This window comes from Micromys minutus, assembly GCF_963924665.1.
Source record: "Micromys minutus genome assembly, chromosome: 2".
NCBI lineage: Eukaryota > Metazoa > Chordata > Mammalia > Rodentia > Muridae > Micromys > Micromys minutus.
Window position 1 is genome coordinate 19,223,013 of NC_137971.1, and position 17,814 is coordinate 19,240,826.

At 44.6% G+C, this 17,814-nt stretch overlaps 1 protein-coding gene across 1 annotated transcript; it reads left to right on the forward strand.

Moving 5' to 3' along the window:
• Window positions 1-335: 335 nt before the first annotated feature.
• On the forward strand, window positions 336-1,730 carry LOC308418242 (protein-serine O-palmitoleoyltransferase porcupine-like; the record flags this gene model as incomplete). Its single annotated transcript, XM_080913628.1, has 1 exon — window positions 336-1,730. Exon 1 carries the CDS (start codon window positions 360-362, stop codon window positions 1,728-1,730), a length of 1,371 nt encoding a protein of 456 aa, XP_080769754.1. The 5' UTR covers window positions 336-359.
• Window positions 1,731-17,814: the final 16,084 nt, after the last annotated feature.

Consider the following 17,814-nt stretch of genomic DNA (forward strand, 5'->3'; position numbering starts at 1 on the left):
AGCAGTGTGTGTCCCCGGCCCCAGGACCACGGCTTCCTTTCTACCAGCTCTTCCACTTTCCTGCAGTCCCTCGACCAGGACAAGGCTTTGTTGGCGGCTTTTTGCTGAGTGGGGTGAGGTGAAGCTCGCGGAGGATACATCCATACAAGGAGAGATGCGCACGGCCCCTAAGTGTCACAGACTCGCCCTTTCTGCACTCCACCTTGAGTGACTACCTTGGAAACCAAGGAGCCCATTCCTTCCGCCCATTTGATGCATATCATCAAGAATACATATCATTTTATCATCAGCAAACCGGACTGTTCACAGCATTCAAGATACACAAGATCCATCTGTCCATCCATCCGTGTGGGTCCACAATGGCCACCTTCAGCCGCCAGGAATTTTTCCAGCAGCTACTGCGGGGCTGTCTCCTGCCTACTGTCCAACAGGGCCTCGACCAGATCTGGCTGCTTCTTACCATCTGTTTCGCCTGCCGCCTCCTTTGGAGGCTGGGGTTACCGTCTTACCTGAAGCATGCAAGCACCGTGGCAGGTGGCTTCTTCAGCCTCTACCATTTCTTCCAGATCCACATGGTTTGGATCGTGCTGCTGAGCCTCCTGTGCTACCTCGTGCTGTTCCTCTGCCGGCACTCCTCCCACCGAGGCGTCTTCCTCTCCGTCACCATCCTCATCTACCTGCTCATGGGTGAGATGCACATGGTGGACACCGTGATATGGCACAAGATGCGAGGGGCCCAGATGATCGTGGCCATGAAGGCGGTGTCTCTGGGTTTCGACCTGGACCGTGGCGAGGTGGGTGCAGTGCCCTCACCTGTGGAGTTCCTGGGCTACCTCTACTTTGTGGGCACCATCGTCTTTGGGCCCTGGATATCCTTCCACAGCTACCTACAGGCTGTCCAAGGCCGCCCACTGAGCCGCCGATGGCTGAAGAAGGTGGCCCGGAGCCTGGCGCTGGCCCTGCTGTGCCTTGTACTGTCCACTTGTGTGGGCCCCTACCTCTTCCCCTACTTAATCCCCCTCGACGGTGACCGACTCCTTCGCAACAAGAAACGCAAAGCCAGGTGGCTACGAGCCTACGAGAGTGCTGTCTCCTTCCACTTCAGCAACTATTTTGTGGGCTTTCTGTCTGAGGCCACAGCCACATTGGCCGGAGCTGGCTTCACGGAGGAGAAGAACCACCTGGAATGGGACCTGACAGTCTCTAAACCGTTGAATGTGGAGCTGCCCCGGTCCATGGTGGAAGTTGTCACAAGCTGGAACCTGCCCATGTCTTATTGGTTAAATAATTATGTTTTCAAAAACGCCCTCCGCCTGGGGACCTTCTCTGCTGTGCTGGTCACCTATGCAGCCAGTGCCCTCCTGCACGGCTTCAGTTTCCACCTGGCTGCTGTGCTGCTGTCCCTGGCATTTATCACATACGTGGAACATGTCCTCAGAAAGCGCCTGGCTCAGCTCCTCAGTGCCTGCATCTTGTCGAAGCGTTGTCTGCCCAACTGTTCGCATCGGCATCGCCTGGGCCTGGGGGTAAGAGCCTTAAACTTGCTCTTTGGGGCCCTGGCTGTCTTCCACCTGGCCTACCTGGGCTCCCTGTTTGATGTTGATGTGGATGACACCACAGAGGAGCAGGGCTATGGCATGGCGTACACTGTCCACAAGTGGTCTGAACTCAGCTGGGCCAGTCACTGGGTCACTTTTGGATGTTGGATCTTCTACTGTCTCATAGGCTGAGGCATATGACTTTCAGAATCCCCTCCAATACACCTCCTTAGGGTGCCAACTCTGATGGGGATGAGGGAAGGCCCTTTCTCTACTCCTTGACCCCTTTCCATTCCTGAGCCCCAACACCCCTCTACACAACATACAAACACACACAGCCTTTCCATGCCTGTCAATCCTTACCCCACCACCAGGCAGGAAGGGGGTGGTCCTTGTTTGGGCCTAGGAATGGTGAATACTTGGGGAAGCAGAGAGGAGCAGATCTAGGGCCTCCGGGCCTGCCTGCACCCTTTCTTATATGCAGTTTGTTATTGTCAAATAAAAGTAGAAAATACAAAAAAAAAAAAAAATTGCTTCCTGACTGAACAAAGAGGAAAACAACCTTCATTTATTCTGTGATCAGCTGATTTTTCATGGGTCCAAAGAGGCAAGATGCAGAAGCTGCCAGAAATTTCCAGAAACTTCCAGGTGAAAGGCAGACAGAGCTAGGTGTGGAAGGTACATGGCTTCTGTCTTTTGCAGTGGTCTGCCAGCTGGACTCCTGGAGACCGGATACAGAGAGTCTTGGAGAGGCAGTCACCACTATGGGTAAACCTTCATTATGTTCTCTACAAGAAGACATTAGACAGCTGGTCTTAGTGGCATGTGTCTGTAGTCCCAGGAGGCTAAGGCAGGTAATAGCATGTTTGAGGCCAGGCTACAGAGTAAGGCCCCATCTCAAGAAGGAGATGATGTCAGAAATATGTTTAGTCTCCAAGAAAGAAATCACCATTGCACCATAAGTCTCTAGACAAGGGAAACTCTTATACTTGATCAATAGGGCTCACTCATAAGAGAAAAGACAGAGACAGGAAGTGTACTTTATTTTTATCCTAACTTAGGTAGTACTGGTGTTTTTCCCCCATTGGCTGGGGTCTGTGATCTCACAGTCTTAGTGTATGGCTAGTTCTAAAAGAACTGGCACCTAGGACGTGAAGGAGAAACAAACCAGTCAGTCGCTTTAATCAGCCTGTCCTGTAGAACATGCCCTTTTCATAAACAAAGGTTTTCCTGGGTGGTGGGAAGAATTGAGACATTTACAAAGTACAGAAGATAACAAAATTTGAATTCTGTGTCTTAAACACAAGTTTTATAGCATTTGATAGGAAAGACTCATAGTTAATGTTTCTCTTACAAACCCCTCTTTTTATTTTTTTTTTAATTCTTAAAATGCTTTCTTTTTAAGATTTATTTATTTTATATATGTGAGTACACTGTCACTGTCTTCAGATGCACCAGAAGAGGGCATCGGGTCACATTACAGATGGTTTTGAGTCACCATATTGTTGCTGGGAACTGAACTCAGGACCTCTGGAAGAGCAGTCAGTGCTCTTAACCACTGAGCAATCTCTCCATTTTCCTCCTTTTATTTCTAAACACTCATATCTTCAAACAGTTTTAGATGTTATCTTTGTTTCCTTTGTCCTGTCTAGGAATAGAAAGTTCAATGAGTTAAATAAGGAATATACCTATTTAGTAACAGTTGACATGCTAAATCTGAGTTAGCCTCCTAGTACAAAAACTAATTGTTGGGCTGGAGAGATGGCTCAGCAGTTAAGAGCACTGACTGCTCTTCCAGAGGTTCTGAGTTCAATTCCTAGCAACCACATGGTGGCTCACAGTCATCTATAATGAGATCTGATGCCCTCTTCTGGTGTGTCTGAAGACAGATACAGTGTACTCATATACATAAAATAAATCTTTTTTTAAAAAACTAATTATTACATCTATTTCATTATTATGTTTTAAGGTGAGCCCACCTCCCTGGGGGTGGTTCCTTGGCTAGGAGATTGGTAGGGCCCCACTGGAATGTTATGTCTACACCCAGGCCAGAGATTCTGTTCTCTTGACCAGAGGTTTCCCCTTAAGAGGCCTTTATTGCTACTTTCTCATGGATAAAGATGTAACCTGAGATCATCTAGGGCCCAGATCAAACATCAGAACTGGGTGGGGGAGGACCTGGGAGGAGATGGGACAGGTGAAACTGTAATCGGCATATATTCCATGGGAAAAATAGTTTCAATTAAAATTATGGTCATAAAATAAGAAAATAAATGCCAAACACTTCTGGCATCTTTGCCTCTGCGAAGGATGAAACTACCAAGAATCCCAAGGGTATTTCTGACTTTGAGTCAAGAAAGGAACTGGTTGCTTTTCTGTGGGGTCTCTTTACCCTAAACTGTCTAACCAATCTCCATCTGTTCATACCCTCTCCCTCCTCTAAACTCAGATGGCATCACGGGCTCAGGGTGTTGACTGATCTGGCTTCCTCCAGCAGAATTTAGAGTGTTGGTTATTAAACATGCAGAAGATCAGTTGCACTAGTTTGGAACTTTTAACCACTGTATATTATTTTGAAAAACAGACATTTCTAAATAAACTTTGGACATAGACTTTATAGATCGTAGCCAGTCCTTGTAATTGTTGATTAAGGGCATTAGAAACCTTAACAAATCATCTCTAAGTCTTATCCTCAATGTACCTTGAGGAACTCACTCATACCTTCATTACTTGCAAGTGACTCCAAGGCTTCTTTCTCATTCTGGAACCATCCAGCCATCTTAATCTTCATATATAATAAATCATTCTTTATTAAAACAATACCCATGTATGTGTCCTTCTAATATCTTATTTAATTTACAGTTTTCCCTTCCTAATACCACAAGACACAATGATATTAACAAAAGAATTTGCTATACTATTGTAAGAAATGTCTTCCTGGAGGTGGAGGGGCTAAGCACTGTCTACCCTCTCCTCATAGAGTCCCAGTGACAAACAGAAGGCAATTTTATTAGAGAACCAATAAATTAATTGGGATTACCACGTCCTAAAAATGGGTGAGAATTATTGACAGTTTGTGGCCCTCGAAAAAGCCTCACTGGAAAGTCTTTTTGCTCTATGTAGAATGGTTTTCCCATAGCTGCCTGTCTTAGTCAGGGTTTCTATTCCTACACAAACATCATGACCAAGAACCAAGTTGGGGAGGAAAGGGTTTATTCAGCTTACACTTCCACATCGCTTTTCATCATCAAAGAAAGTCAGGACTGGAACTCAAGCAGGTCAGGAAGCAGGAGCTGATGCAGAGGCCATGGAGGGATGTTACTTACTGGTTTGCTTCCCTTGGCTTGCTCAGCTTGCTTTATTATAGAACCCAGGTCTACCAGCCCAGGGATGGCACCACCCACAATGGGCTGGGCCCTTTCACTTTGACCACTAATTGAGAAAATGCCTTTCATCTGAATCTCATGGAGGCATTTCCTCAAGGAAGGCTCCTTTCTCTGAGATAACTCCAGCTTATGTCAAGTTGACACAAAAACAGCCAGTACAACTGACCCCTTGTCAACTTGACACACAAGCACAATACTATTAAGCCTCAACTCTTACTTTCTTATTCATTCCCAAGATCTAAATAACCTTAAGAGTCCCACAGTCTTTACAAATTCTTACAAATTAAAATTGCAATCCCTTTAAAACATCCAGTATCTTTTTAAAAAAATCAAAGCTTTTTTTGTTGTTGTTTTTTTTACAATTCAAAGTCCCTTAACTGTGGGCTCTATTACTTCCTTCAAAAGAAAAATATCAGGGCACAATCAAAAGCAAAATTAATCTCTAACCATCCGGTATCTGGGAATCCACTTACAAACTTCTGGGCTCCTCCAAGGGCTTGAGTCACTTCTCTAGCTTTGCCCTTTGTAGCACACACCTTGTCTTCTAGGCTCCAGTTGCCTGTTCTCCACTGCAGCTGCTATTCTTGGTGGTCATCTCATGGTACTGGCATCTCCAAAACACTACTGTCAGTCCTGGGGTGTTGCAGTAAATATTAAAAAATAAAAATGCTTATTTCTTTACTGGCCTTGAGGTCTCACTCCTCAGGCCCGACCCTGATACAAAGCCTTGTGCACTTCTGGTGTCCTGTCTGAGCTGCCACCATGGCCCAACTTGTCTGAACAACTCTCTTCCTTTGGTGGTTTACTACCGCCTGTTCTCCGCCCCTGTCCCTGGTGTTTCTGTACCCCAAAATCCCACAAACACAACTCTACAGCCTGAAAGCTTTTCATACAGGTTTATATATTCAACTCTCAATCCACAAACCCTCTATACAACAAAATTGCATCAAATAGACAAAGATACTGTTGGGATTCTGTAAACCCCACCCCTCAGTTACCTAGCAACAGCCAGGTATACCCCACCCCTCAATTACCCAGCAGTGGCCAGGTATGCTCCACCCCAGTGACCTGACACTATAAAAGGAGCTGCTTGACCCCTCCTCTCTCTCTTGGCCTCTCTTGCCCTTGTGCTCTTGCAGCCTCCCTCTTCCCTTCCCTTCCCCCTCTGTCCCACGTGCTCATGGCCGGCCTCTACTCCTCTACTTCTCTCTCTCTCTGCCTCTACCACCCTCTTAACTCTCCCATGACCTGAATAAACTCTATTCCGTACTATACTGTTGTGTGGCTGGTCCCTCAGGGAAGGGATTCCCAACATGGACCCCTCAGAGGCATCTCCCTTGCCCTCAGGCCTCGCCGCACCTCCATGGGCCATATGCCCCCCACTCTCTTCATCCTTCCCCTAACATTGGTGCTGTGACTCGGATCGTTATCCTTTCACAACATTGGTGCCCTGTAACTTTTTCTTTCATTGGTGCCCCGTCATCTTTTCCTTACAGATACAAACTGCACTTCCATATGAGATATTAGACCTGTAAAATCCTTAATGTTCATAGCTTTTTAACACCAATCAATCCCAACTAGGTCTAACTAGTCCTTGGGAAGCTCCATGTTGCCATGACCTTCCCCCTCTGTCCTCTAACCTCTTTGGACCTCTCAGCCCTCTCTACCTCCCTCGCCCCGCCCAGTCATTGGCTTTACTTTATTTTACTAATTAAAATGGGAAGAATCAGTTGGAGTCATGTGACTAGGAAGCCCTTATTGGGGAAGTGGAATTAACATTAAAATATTAACAGCTTCAGGACAATCTACACTGGGGCACTAATTGCAACTGAGGCTGCACCTTCACCATTGGCCTTCCATGGCTTCTCACAGGTACAAGCCTCAGCTGCTCTCCATGACCCCTTCATTCCTTCAAAATCAGAACCACCTGGGTGACTCTTATACATTACCAGTCCAGCCCCAGTATGAGGTACAACCTTGGCTATCTCTGGAATACAGACAACCTCTTTGTGCTCTCAGAAAACACTACCCAAAAGATTTCACCTCAATGATGCTGACCTATTCTTAATCACTAATTTCTTAGCTCCAATTGACCAGCATCAATAGTCCCAGTAATGCAAAGATTTTGCTTTAGTAGTTCTGGTATCTTGTTAATCACAGCTGATTCATCAGCCCCAGCTAACCAAAACCACAGAATCTTCACAATCAAAATAGCAACAGCCCTAACAAAAGTCTTTAAATTTTCCCTCTGAAATTTCACAAGCCAGGCCTCCATCTTCTGCACTGTTCTCAACATTATCTTCCAAGCGCCTACAGAAGATTCCATAGAGCTCTTAACATTTCAATGGCTCTTCTAGCTCAAAGTTCCAAAGTCCTTCCAGAGTCCTCCCAGAAACATGATCAGGTTGTCACAGGAATACCCCACTCCCACTCCTGTTACCAATTTGTCTTAGTCAGGGTTTCTAATCCTGCACAAACATCATGACCAAGAAGCAAGTTGGGGAGGAAAGGGTTTATTCAGCTTACACTTTCACATTGCTTTTCATCACTATAGGAAGACAGGACTGGAACCCAAGCAGATCAGAAAGCAGGAGCTGATGCAGAGGCCATGGAGGGATGTTGCTTACTGGCTTGCTCCTCCTGGCTTGCTCAGCTTGCTTTCTTATAGAACCCAGGTCTACCAGCACAGGGATGGCACCACACACAAGGGCTGTGCCCTTCCCCCTTGATCACTAGTTGAGAAAATGCTCTACAACTGGATCTCATGGAGGCATTTCCTCAAGGGAGGCTCCTTTCTCTGTGATAACTCTACCTTGTATCAAGTTGACACAAAACCAGCCAGTACAGCTGCCTATGTGGACATATCCTGTCCCCAAATCCTCACACACTTCTCAAGGACATTCCCAGCCTGTACACTCAGATGAGGCTCTAGTGATTCTCCTTACCATGACCATGACAACTCTTATAAGGAAACATGTAATAGGCACTGGCTTACAGTTCAAAGTTTACTCCAGCATCACCATGGTGAGAAGCACCTGTAAGACAGAAACACCATGGTAACCGCTCCTCAGTGTGCACTCCGTTTGACCTCTCTTTACTGTAAAGGGCATGTAGGTAGTTCCCACTGTCTGAGTATAAAACCAATGCTCCAGTGAATATTCTAGTAAAAACCTTTGATGAAGCACATGTATTTTGGTTGAGTGTGATTATAAATGTAGAACCATTCTATCTTACACTGTGCTTATATTCTGCTTAAGTTGATTGGCTGAATGTTTTTCCAGACATTGTGCCAACCTGTCCTATCTATCACATAGGCACAACCTATGCTATCACACAGGCATGTTCTGGAAGTGCTAATGGTTAGCACTGTCTTATGTTTGCTTTTGTTTTCTTTTCCAGCCATTCTGATGATGAGTAGAAACTTTTTTTGTCTTTTCTCTTTAAAATATTTAGGTTGTGGTATCTACTCATCTTTCGCCCATCATATTTGTCTTCAATTTCATGACATATTCCTTTTTCCTCTATTTTTCAATACAGGCCCTGCCTTTGTCACTGTTTGTTCACTTTGAAGAGACACTGTGACCAAGGCAACTCTCTGAAAAGAAAACACTTACTTTGGGGTTTACTTACAGTTTCAGAGTCTTAGTCCATATCACGGTGGCAGGGAGGAGGGCAATAGAACACACCTGGGGTTCTTGAGAAGTAACTTAGAGATACATCCTGATACACAGGCAGCGGGGCAGAAAAAGAGTGAGCCTAAGTTCCCAAGACAGGCTGTTGCCACACATGCCCCATGCTTCAAAATTCCTGTGGTTGGCTGGGGTGCCCTGTAGTCATACCTTTCTGGAACCCAGTTGAGTCTCCGTGTGAGGAAAAATACCACACAAACTTAGTTGAGAATCAACGGGTAACACAACGGCTGGGCAAAAAAACTAGCATCCTAGTTTTGTAAGCTCTTCTAAATTATAAATCCTCCGGGAGCAGAGCCTAGCGGATCTGACAACTAAACCGGCACCTCTGGTAATTACATTGTGCCTCCATGCTCTCTCCCATTCAAAAGGAAGTTTTTTTCTCCTGTCTTCCCTCTTTTTCTCTATGACCCAGAAGTCCTGCCTCCTTCTCGCCCAGTGATTGGTCCCTTAAAATCTTTATTCATTAGGGAAAGGTTCTGCCACACTCAGGTAATATTTTCTTCAAGGTTCTCTTTGGCTACTTTTAGGCCTGTTCTGCATAGAACACGATCTCAGGAAATATGCAGAGAGTCTCTTACTCTTTGACTGATTATAGAAGGAAACAGCTACTGATGAATTCTAAGCAAACAAGACACATAGGGTGTCCCTGGGAGACAGTAGAGCAGTGGTTCTCAACCTGTGGATCTCAACGCCTTTGTGGTCAAATGATCCTTTCATAGGGTTGTCTAAGAGCATTGGAAAATACCAATATTTACATTACAATTCCTAACAGTAGCAAAATTACAGGTATGAAGTAGCAATGAAAATAATTTTATGGGTTGGGGTCAGCATGTGGAACTGTATTTAAGGGTTGAAAGATTAGGAAGGCTGAGAACCATTGTGTTTATTTCTTGATTTGGATCTCTTGATATAGGGTTTTTCTAGGTAAATCAGGATGATCTTGCATTATAATCCTCTTGGCTCTGTGTCCTTGCACTGGGGTTAGAGGTGTGCAACTACCTTGTCCATCCAGGGGCCTTGATCTACTTGACACTGAGCTTAGATGTCCACACTTTCACACCTGATGGATGGGGCTGTTTTAGTTGTAACTTAAGAGAACTTTAGATCAGCCCTTTAAAAAGTAAAAGCCAAAATTATGATAAGATAAAACTGCTCTGGATTAGTAACTATTAGGGAAAAAGAAAATACAAGCTTCATTTTTCCCAAGGAAGACAACAAAGGTTGAGATTGAAGAGATGGCTCAGTAGTTAAGAATGTTTACTGTTGTGCTGGAGAGATGGTACAGTGGTTGAGAGCACTGACTGCTCTTCCAGAGGTCCTGAGTTCAAATCCTGGTAACCACATGGTGGCTCACAATCATCTGTCATGAGATCTGATGCCCTCTTCTAGTGTGTCTGAAGACAACTACAGTGTACTTATGTATAATCAATCAATCTTCTAAAATATTTGTTTGGAAAAAGATTTAAAAAAAAAAAAAAAAGAATGTTTACTGCTGTTCCAGAGGACTCAAGGGCAGTTCTCAATGGGGGCCAGGAATAAGAACACTGCCACATTTTTGAGCCAGTTTGAAGATAGCTTTATTTTTAATCTAAACTTTTATTTTACATTTATTTTATGTATGAGTGCTCTATCTCCATGAACACCTTGGTGCCAGCTCTCATGACAGATGGTTGTGAGCCACCACATGGTTGTTGGGATTTGAACTCAGGACCTCTGGAAGAGCAGCAATTACTCTAACCTCTGAGCCATCTCTTCAGCCCCCAAAGACAGCTTTATTAGACACTGGCCAGGGGCATATCTGGGCTTCCTATAGATTGATAGGCAGAATAAATAACCACATTATTCAAGTGGCTTTATAAAGGCAAAATCCACAAGGCTACACACTTCCTGCCTTTGTCCAATCGGGTGCAAGCAGTAAGTATATCCTCAAACACTTCCTGCCTGAGTAGCTCCCACCTACGTGTAATCAAGCACATCCCATGCCCTTGGGGCAACCAAACTTGTTTATACCGTCAAGACTTGCGGCCTATTATCTTACAGGAAGCACAGTCATCAGCATTTCAGGAAGTTATCTATCCTAGGGCAAGTGGAGCTTACCGGTCAGAGGCAAAGATCCCTTAGGCAAAGCAATATAAACCTAAAACATAACTTTAGACCTAACTTGAACAGCTCACAGCTTTCTATAACCCCAGCTCCAGGGATCTGCCTAGTCTCCCCTCAGCACAAATACATTCACATAAATTATATACCTATTTTTCCCTCAGAGAGTTGTTCTGAGATTAAATGAGATAATATACAAGGAGTGTCCAACACACAAGCAAGAGCCCTCCAAGTACTGCTTGCCTGTCACTTACTCTTACTGCCTTTAGTAGTCCTAGGCATTCTTTCTAACCTCCCAGTTCTCTGGTGAGCCCACTAGACAGACCGCCGGTCTCAACATGTCCCCAGGATGTAAACGACTACAATGGAAATGAGGTTCTGTGAACCCACATTCCCCAAACTCTCAAATGTTCACCACTGGAATCGACTGAGACAAATTAAAAAAGACCTGGGTTGAAACTAAATATTGCTTTTCATTGTCAAATTGTTGATTTTAGAAAATGGGTTTGATTCCCCATTATTGTTATGACTTAAAATGTCCTCTAAAGTGTCTTTTAAAATTTGGACAGATTTAAAGAGAAAAGACTGAATAGTGGCATAAATTGTCTGCAAGAATGACAAAAGGAGGAAGATGGGACTAAAATTTGGGGAATGTTATGCTAAACCAAATTTAACTCCTTTATTTGTTCCAGAATTTGTGTCTTGATGGGTGTTAGGAAGAAGATAAAGGGAGTAGGAGGGTATGTTATGGAAGTATGGTGAGGTGTGGGGGAAGGAGATGTCTCTAGGGGACCCAAGTAGAGGCATCCCTTCCCCTGGAGGGACCAGTCACATGACAGTATAGTATAGAATAGAGTTTATTCAGGGCATGGGGAGGGGAGATAAGAGGGCAGTTGGGGCAGAGAGAGAGATAGAGAAGTAGAGGCCGGCCACAAGCATCTGGAGAGATGGGGGGTTGGGTAGGGAAGAGGGACAAAGAGGCAAGTGGGCAAGAGAGGAGAGGAGAGGAGAGGAGAGGAGAGGGAGGGAGGGAGGGAGGGAGGGAGAGAGGGAGAGAGAGAGAGGAGGGGGCAAGCAGCCCCTTTTATAGGGCCAGGTAACTGTGGGGTGGAGCATACCTGGCTGTGGTTGGAGTTTACAGAATCCTAACATTCCCCCATTTTGGTTTAATTAAAAAGAAAACTTAAGGATGATGGGTGAAACAGGAATAGGGTCATTGTAATCTCTGACTACTTCACACTTGCTTTGGGGTGGCATTTCTAGACAATCTAAAAAATCGGGAATGGGGCTGTTTGTCCAGTCTTAGAGTTGGCTCTTTCCATGTTGTCCAGGGTCTGTGGAACCATCTGAGGATAGTTTGTAAGGAAGAGGTCTGATAGAAGCATCTGTGTCTGCAAGAGAAGGTTGAAGCATCTGTAGATTATTTCTCTGGAACTGTTCTAGATATAATAAGCACCTGGACTTGACAAGATGCTGGAACACACACACACACATACACACACATTTAGGTAGAGATTAAGTGCATTTGGAAGAAAATTTTCTAGGGAGTGGTCCTAGTGTTAGCATTTTTTTCTTTTTCTTATAAAAAGAAGGAAAGGTGGAAGTGGAGCTGATGGTGAAAGGGGAATAGAAGTGCTGTGTCTCTTAGGCTATTTGCTGTCTTGGGGCATCATCAGTTTCAGGGTATAGATGGCTTTCACCATTGGGGTCCACTTGGCAATCAGTAGTGTCAGGCTCTTGTATGGATAGCAGCTGGTAATCCTGTAACAGGAACTGATTGTAGTTTGGTTAGAAATGTTTTGTATCTGTCATTGAAGTAATATAGGAACAAGATTAATGAGGTAGGGAGCAGACAGTAATGCCAAAAAGATGACTAGGGAAGGTGTTATGGAAGAGAGTACCCACTTCCATATAGGAACTGGAGGCCTCACATTACTTGGAATTTTGTATTTCTCGCTATCCTGGATTCATTGACATAGAAACAGCATTCTTCTTGGAAGAACAGGCAAAGACCACCTTCTTTAGCTGTCAGGACATTCAGCCCCACTGGTTCTGAAGCACCACAGCAACAACTCTGGTCTCCCACCTGGGATTCTATGGATCTTGTATGTAGAAAAAGAGGGTCTTGAATTGCTGATTGATCTGTGATCCTAGCATATGTATCTGACAAGACCAATATGTGCAGCCCCCATATTCGTCTGGCCATTTTTTACAATTATCTTTTGTCTCGTCAAAGAGAAAGCAAGTAAAGAGAACATAATATTTAGATGGGATGGGCTGGAGAGATGGCTCAGTGGTTAAGAGCACTGACTGCTCTTCCAGAGGTCCTGAGTTTAAAATCCCAGCAACCACATGGTGGCTCACAACCATCTGTAATGGAGATCTGATGCCCTTCTTCTGGTGTGTCTGAAGACAGCAACAGTGTGCCCATATACATGAAATAAATAAATCTTTTAAAAAAATATTTAGATGGGATGACCAGTATAGGGATGACAGCTGTTTGGATCGGTTCCTGGTATGCAGCCATGGAGCAGTTTTCTGACCCTATTTGGAAAAACTGTTTTCTGTGGGGTTTGGAGGGAATAGTCAAATGAGATGGGAAGGGTCAAGATTGGGAACCTCTTTACATTTACCAGGCCACTGGCAGCATGTATAAAGATTCCGTAAAATGATCTAGTGTGCCATTATGTGGCGATTTTTGAATCATTGTCTAATGGATATTGAGTCTAGACATTATTGCAAAGGTGTATCAGTTTTGATGTCCTCGGGTGAGGCATTAGCTTTAGAGATTTGAAAATTTCCAGGAGACATTGCAGTGGGGAGCCTGGCATTTTGTTTGGAGACATCCAGTTACACATTGGGGGAACTATTGAGTTATCCTGTACCCAGAAGGTAATTCAATAGTGACAATCTGCCAAAGCCCAGAGGTCTGAGTTGTCCGTTAGACTCCTGGGGGCTGTGATGAATTCCAGACCTGACAGAAAGCATTCCTACCCAGATCTTGCAGCTACAGGAGCCCAGCTGCAAGAGCCCTGGGGGACGTGGTGGGGGAGGTGAAGCAAGGAATGGCTTTCTAGGGAGCTTCCCCCCAATGGTCAAAGTCTTATTTTGGACCTTGGCTGTGGAGGACCAATTCTCCTACCCTGTAAAGGCTGGCCAAACCTTATCTGGGAAAGCAGGGGTCCTCCTTGCCAACTGGAGAGACAAACCTACCAATCTGATGGTGTTTGTGGGAGAATTTTAGCTTCGATCTGGTATCCGGAAAAGTGAAACCATGTGGCTTATGAAAGCCTGCCTAAGTGACCCACGTGGCAGGAGCTATCGCCACAAAATGTCTTTTTCTTAGATGTACATTCAAAACCTAGAGGAATCCCACCCTTTGGAATAGGTAGTGAACTTTAGCAGATGTACTTATTTGGGTAGAGTCTTAGTTGGTCCATGAGAGGTAGGTCTGCATAGGTTTCCTGTAGCTTATAAGTTTACAAAAGAGATAACAGCATGAGTTAACAACATAAACATTCTTTAAGATGAGCTTTTTGTGGAGCAGAAAGAACAAGAAGTTGTGATTATATATTTGGATTGAAAGGAAAGTTTAGCAAGAGGAGGAAATATGAATCATTAATCAATGAAAACCAAGTTTAGGTAAGGAAGTGACCAATTACATCCGTGAAAGCTTACATCTGAACTAGTTGTTAGAAACTATAGGTCTGTCTTTTAGTTGTCAGGCTGCACTTAACTTAGTTATCAATGTAGTCAGAAGTCTGGGTAAGAATAAACTATAATCTAGCAGTCCTATGTCCATTAAAAAATGACAGAGTCTATTAGCTAATAGTTCCTTGTGGTCTTGGTTGTCTTCACAGCGACTTGGATGAGTCAGTCTGACTTTCGAGCCCAGAAGACATAGGGCTTTTTCTCTGTGGAGTAGATACGTAACATGAGAAATGACATCCCTGTGTTTAGATAAATCATTAGACTCTGAGGATATCCAGTTTTGTCACTGTGTTTCTCAGTGACTATTATACCATGATCCAGGAAGCCTCTTGAAGCTGTGTTCATATCTTCCAAGAACTTGTGGGGCTAACTGTTAAAGACTTCAGGAGATTCTGTTTATCATAAACTTACACATAATAATTATCAGACTTCTGACAAGATTGGGGGCTTTATTGATTAATTACATCTAAACAGAGCACACCATAACCTAATGGCAGTAGCAAAAAGCATTGTTTATTAAAACGGGATAGGATTGAAAATCTCAACTTTGACAGTTTTTTTTTTTTTTTTTTTTTTTTTTTTTTTAAGTAGAGGAGAAAAGGAATAAAAAGCTGTGCTGAGCGTGAGACAGTGAAGGGGCAGATTCAGGCTTGTGACACTGAGCAAGCGAGCAAGCCTTGGGAATGTGACAGGCTTGGGAATGTGACAGGCGCCGGCGCACATACGAGGGAGGATGTAGTTGAGGCAAGGGCCCGTGGGTGGTTCTGTGGTGTGCAAGGCAGGTAGGTGGAGCCGGAACAACCGGAAGCCCAAGACCAGTGATTCCGGCAATGGGCCCTGGGCTGAGCAGCCACTCAGTGGGCGGGGGGAAAGGAAATACCTGAATTATCAGTAGGGGCATGAGGTAGAGGCCAAAGTGGCGGTTGGAGCACGGAAGCTCCGAGTGACATTTGGGCTGTAGATGGTTGCGTGCTCGCCCCATAGGAAAGCAAGTCTCATAGACAGAGCCCCTAGTAGGTCACAAGGGGCGGGGCCAAACTTACTTTTCAAGCTGTGAACCAGGCAGGGGCTGTAGCAGCAGTAATGAGGGAAGAAGCCTACACTACAGATCACTAGCAAGGCAGTGCCAGCTTAGTGACCATGTAGAGATACTGTTTTCTGTTTACTGTAAATTAGACCAAAACATCCCAGGAAATAGGGATAGGCATCGAAAGACCAATAGAGAGAATAGGGATTAATTGCTCCTATCCGCACTGGGACTACACTCGGAGGCGGTGCTCTGGAACCAGAGAGCAGTTCATCCAGGCCCGGCCTGGCATCTTCATCAGAGAGAAAGAAAATGTCTCTAAAGGAAGGAGAAAAATCTCACCCAAGGGCAAAAGTTCTAGAACGAGGATCAGTGAAAAGATCCATCACCATGGGTAGCTCCAAGCTCAAGAACTCTTCCCTGGGACCATGTGGATACTTACTTTGGCCACTGGGGGAGGGGCTTACCCGTTCTCCAAAATTTAGGCTAGTCAGTGTTGGGATGCAAACCTGCAGAGTTTCTCAATCTGAGTCTCAGCACCAGTGATGTGTTTATAGAAAGATAAAGAAAAGATATGTCCCCGGGTTTCAGCACCAGTGTTAGGAAAAAGATAAAGATAGAGGGGATATGTTCTATGGAGGTGTGGTGAAGTATGGGAGTAAGGGGGATACCTCTGGAAAACCCATGTTGAGGCATCCCTTCCCACTGAGAGACCAGCCACATGAAGGTATAGTTTAGAATAGAGTTTATTCAGGGTGTGGGGAGGGGAGATAAGAGGGTAGTAGGGGAAGAGAAAGAGAAGAGGAAGCGTAGAGGAGTAGAGGCCAACCATGAGCATGTGGAGAGATGGTGGGGAGGGAGTGGGGAGGAGGGGCAAAGAGGTTAAGAGCAAGTGGGCAAGAGAAGAGAGCAAGAGAGAGAGGAGGGGGCAAGCAGCCCCTTTTATAGTGCCAGGTCACTGTGGGGTGGAGTTTACAGAATCCCAACAATTGGTATCTTGTCTCTTTAAGAAGGGATTTGGCATCTAGCACAAAAAAAAAAAAAAAAAAAAAAAAAAAAAAAAACCAAAAACTACATTAAACTAGCTGCTGCCTATTCATTAGAGTAACAGCAGTGCTCTGGAGAATGCACTTCAGAGAGTGTTCAAAAGAGTTGGCTTTTACAGCTGCTTCCTCTGAGATCTAGATTTTTTTTTATCCCTTCTATGTGTGATGCAAAGGAATCCCAAGGCTGAAGCATCAAATTGTAGAGAAGGCACGTTTGGGTAATGCTCAAAAGCATATTAGAGCCAGGTGGTACTGGCGGTAGCTGTTACCAGTTCCTCCAGGTTCTTCCCATCAGCCACCTAGCACCAGCTTGTGTCTCTGCCCTCCAGGTACTAGCTAGGAGCCAAGCATAGGAGAAGACTGCTCCTTAACTCCTCCAGTCTCCCATGTTCTTGGCTGGCCTCTTCTTCTCTCTCTCCTCTTTTTGTCCTTTCCTGTATCCACCCTATAAAACAAAACAGTGGTGGTGCACACTTTTTGTCCCAGCACTTGAGAAGCAGAGGCAGATGGATCTCTGAGTTTGAGGCTAACCTGGTCTATAGAGTGAGTTCCAGGACAGCCAGGGCTACCCAGAAGAAGAAGGACAACAAATCCAGTTTAAGAACAATGCATGCAAGGCTGGTTTGGTATTTATAGGAAAGGAAAACCAGGAGAATATTTATAGGAAACATACTGTACTACCTTTGCAACTCCTCTGTGATTTTTTTTAAGGCTGTTGTACAGTTAAAATATTTGTTTAATAAACACATTAGACCAAATTTCAATTTCTCGTACTGCTGTTTATAGGTAGGAGGCTTTAGCAGGGGTTTAAATTATCTGGCTTTCAGTTTATGAGATGTTCTATTTCACAGCTTGAAGGAGGGGTTGAATAGTGTTACAAAATAAAGTAGTCAGTGTGGCTGCTGAGGCTCAGTGGTTAAGACCACGTGCTGCCAAGCCTGCTGACCGAGTTTGATCTGGGGAAGGAGAGAGCTAACTCGCACACTTGTCCTCTGAATTCTATATGCACACAGTGCCTCTAACTCCCATAGAAAAAGTGCATATTTTAAAAAAGAAAGAGCGAAAATGAAGCACCTAGCACAGGACCTGCCTGGCATAAAACCTTAGTCTTAAAAAATGGTAAAGGAAAGACAAGACCTGACATTCTGGAAAATTCGAGACTTCTTGCCAGATCCTATGTGCTGGGGTCAGACCTTGAATCTGCAAGCAGTAGATGGGGCTGCAGAGCCCTAGACAGACCTACAAAGCCTGTGCTCATCCTTTGTATTCTGTGTGACCTCCACCAGAGCTCAGCAGGAAAGACCAGGGCCGATA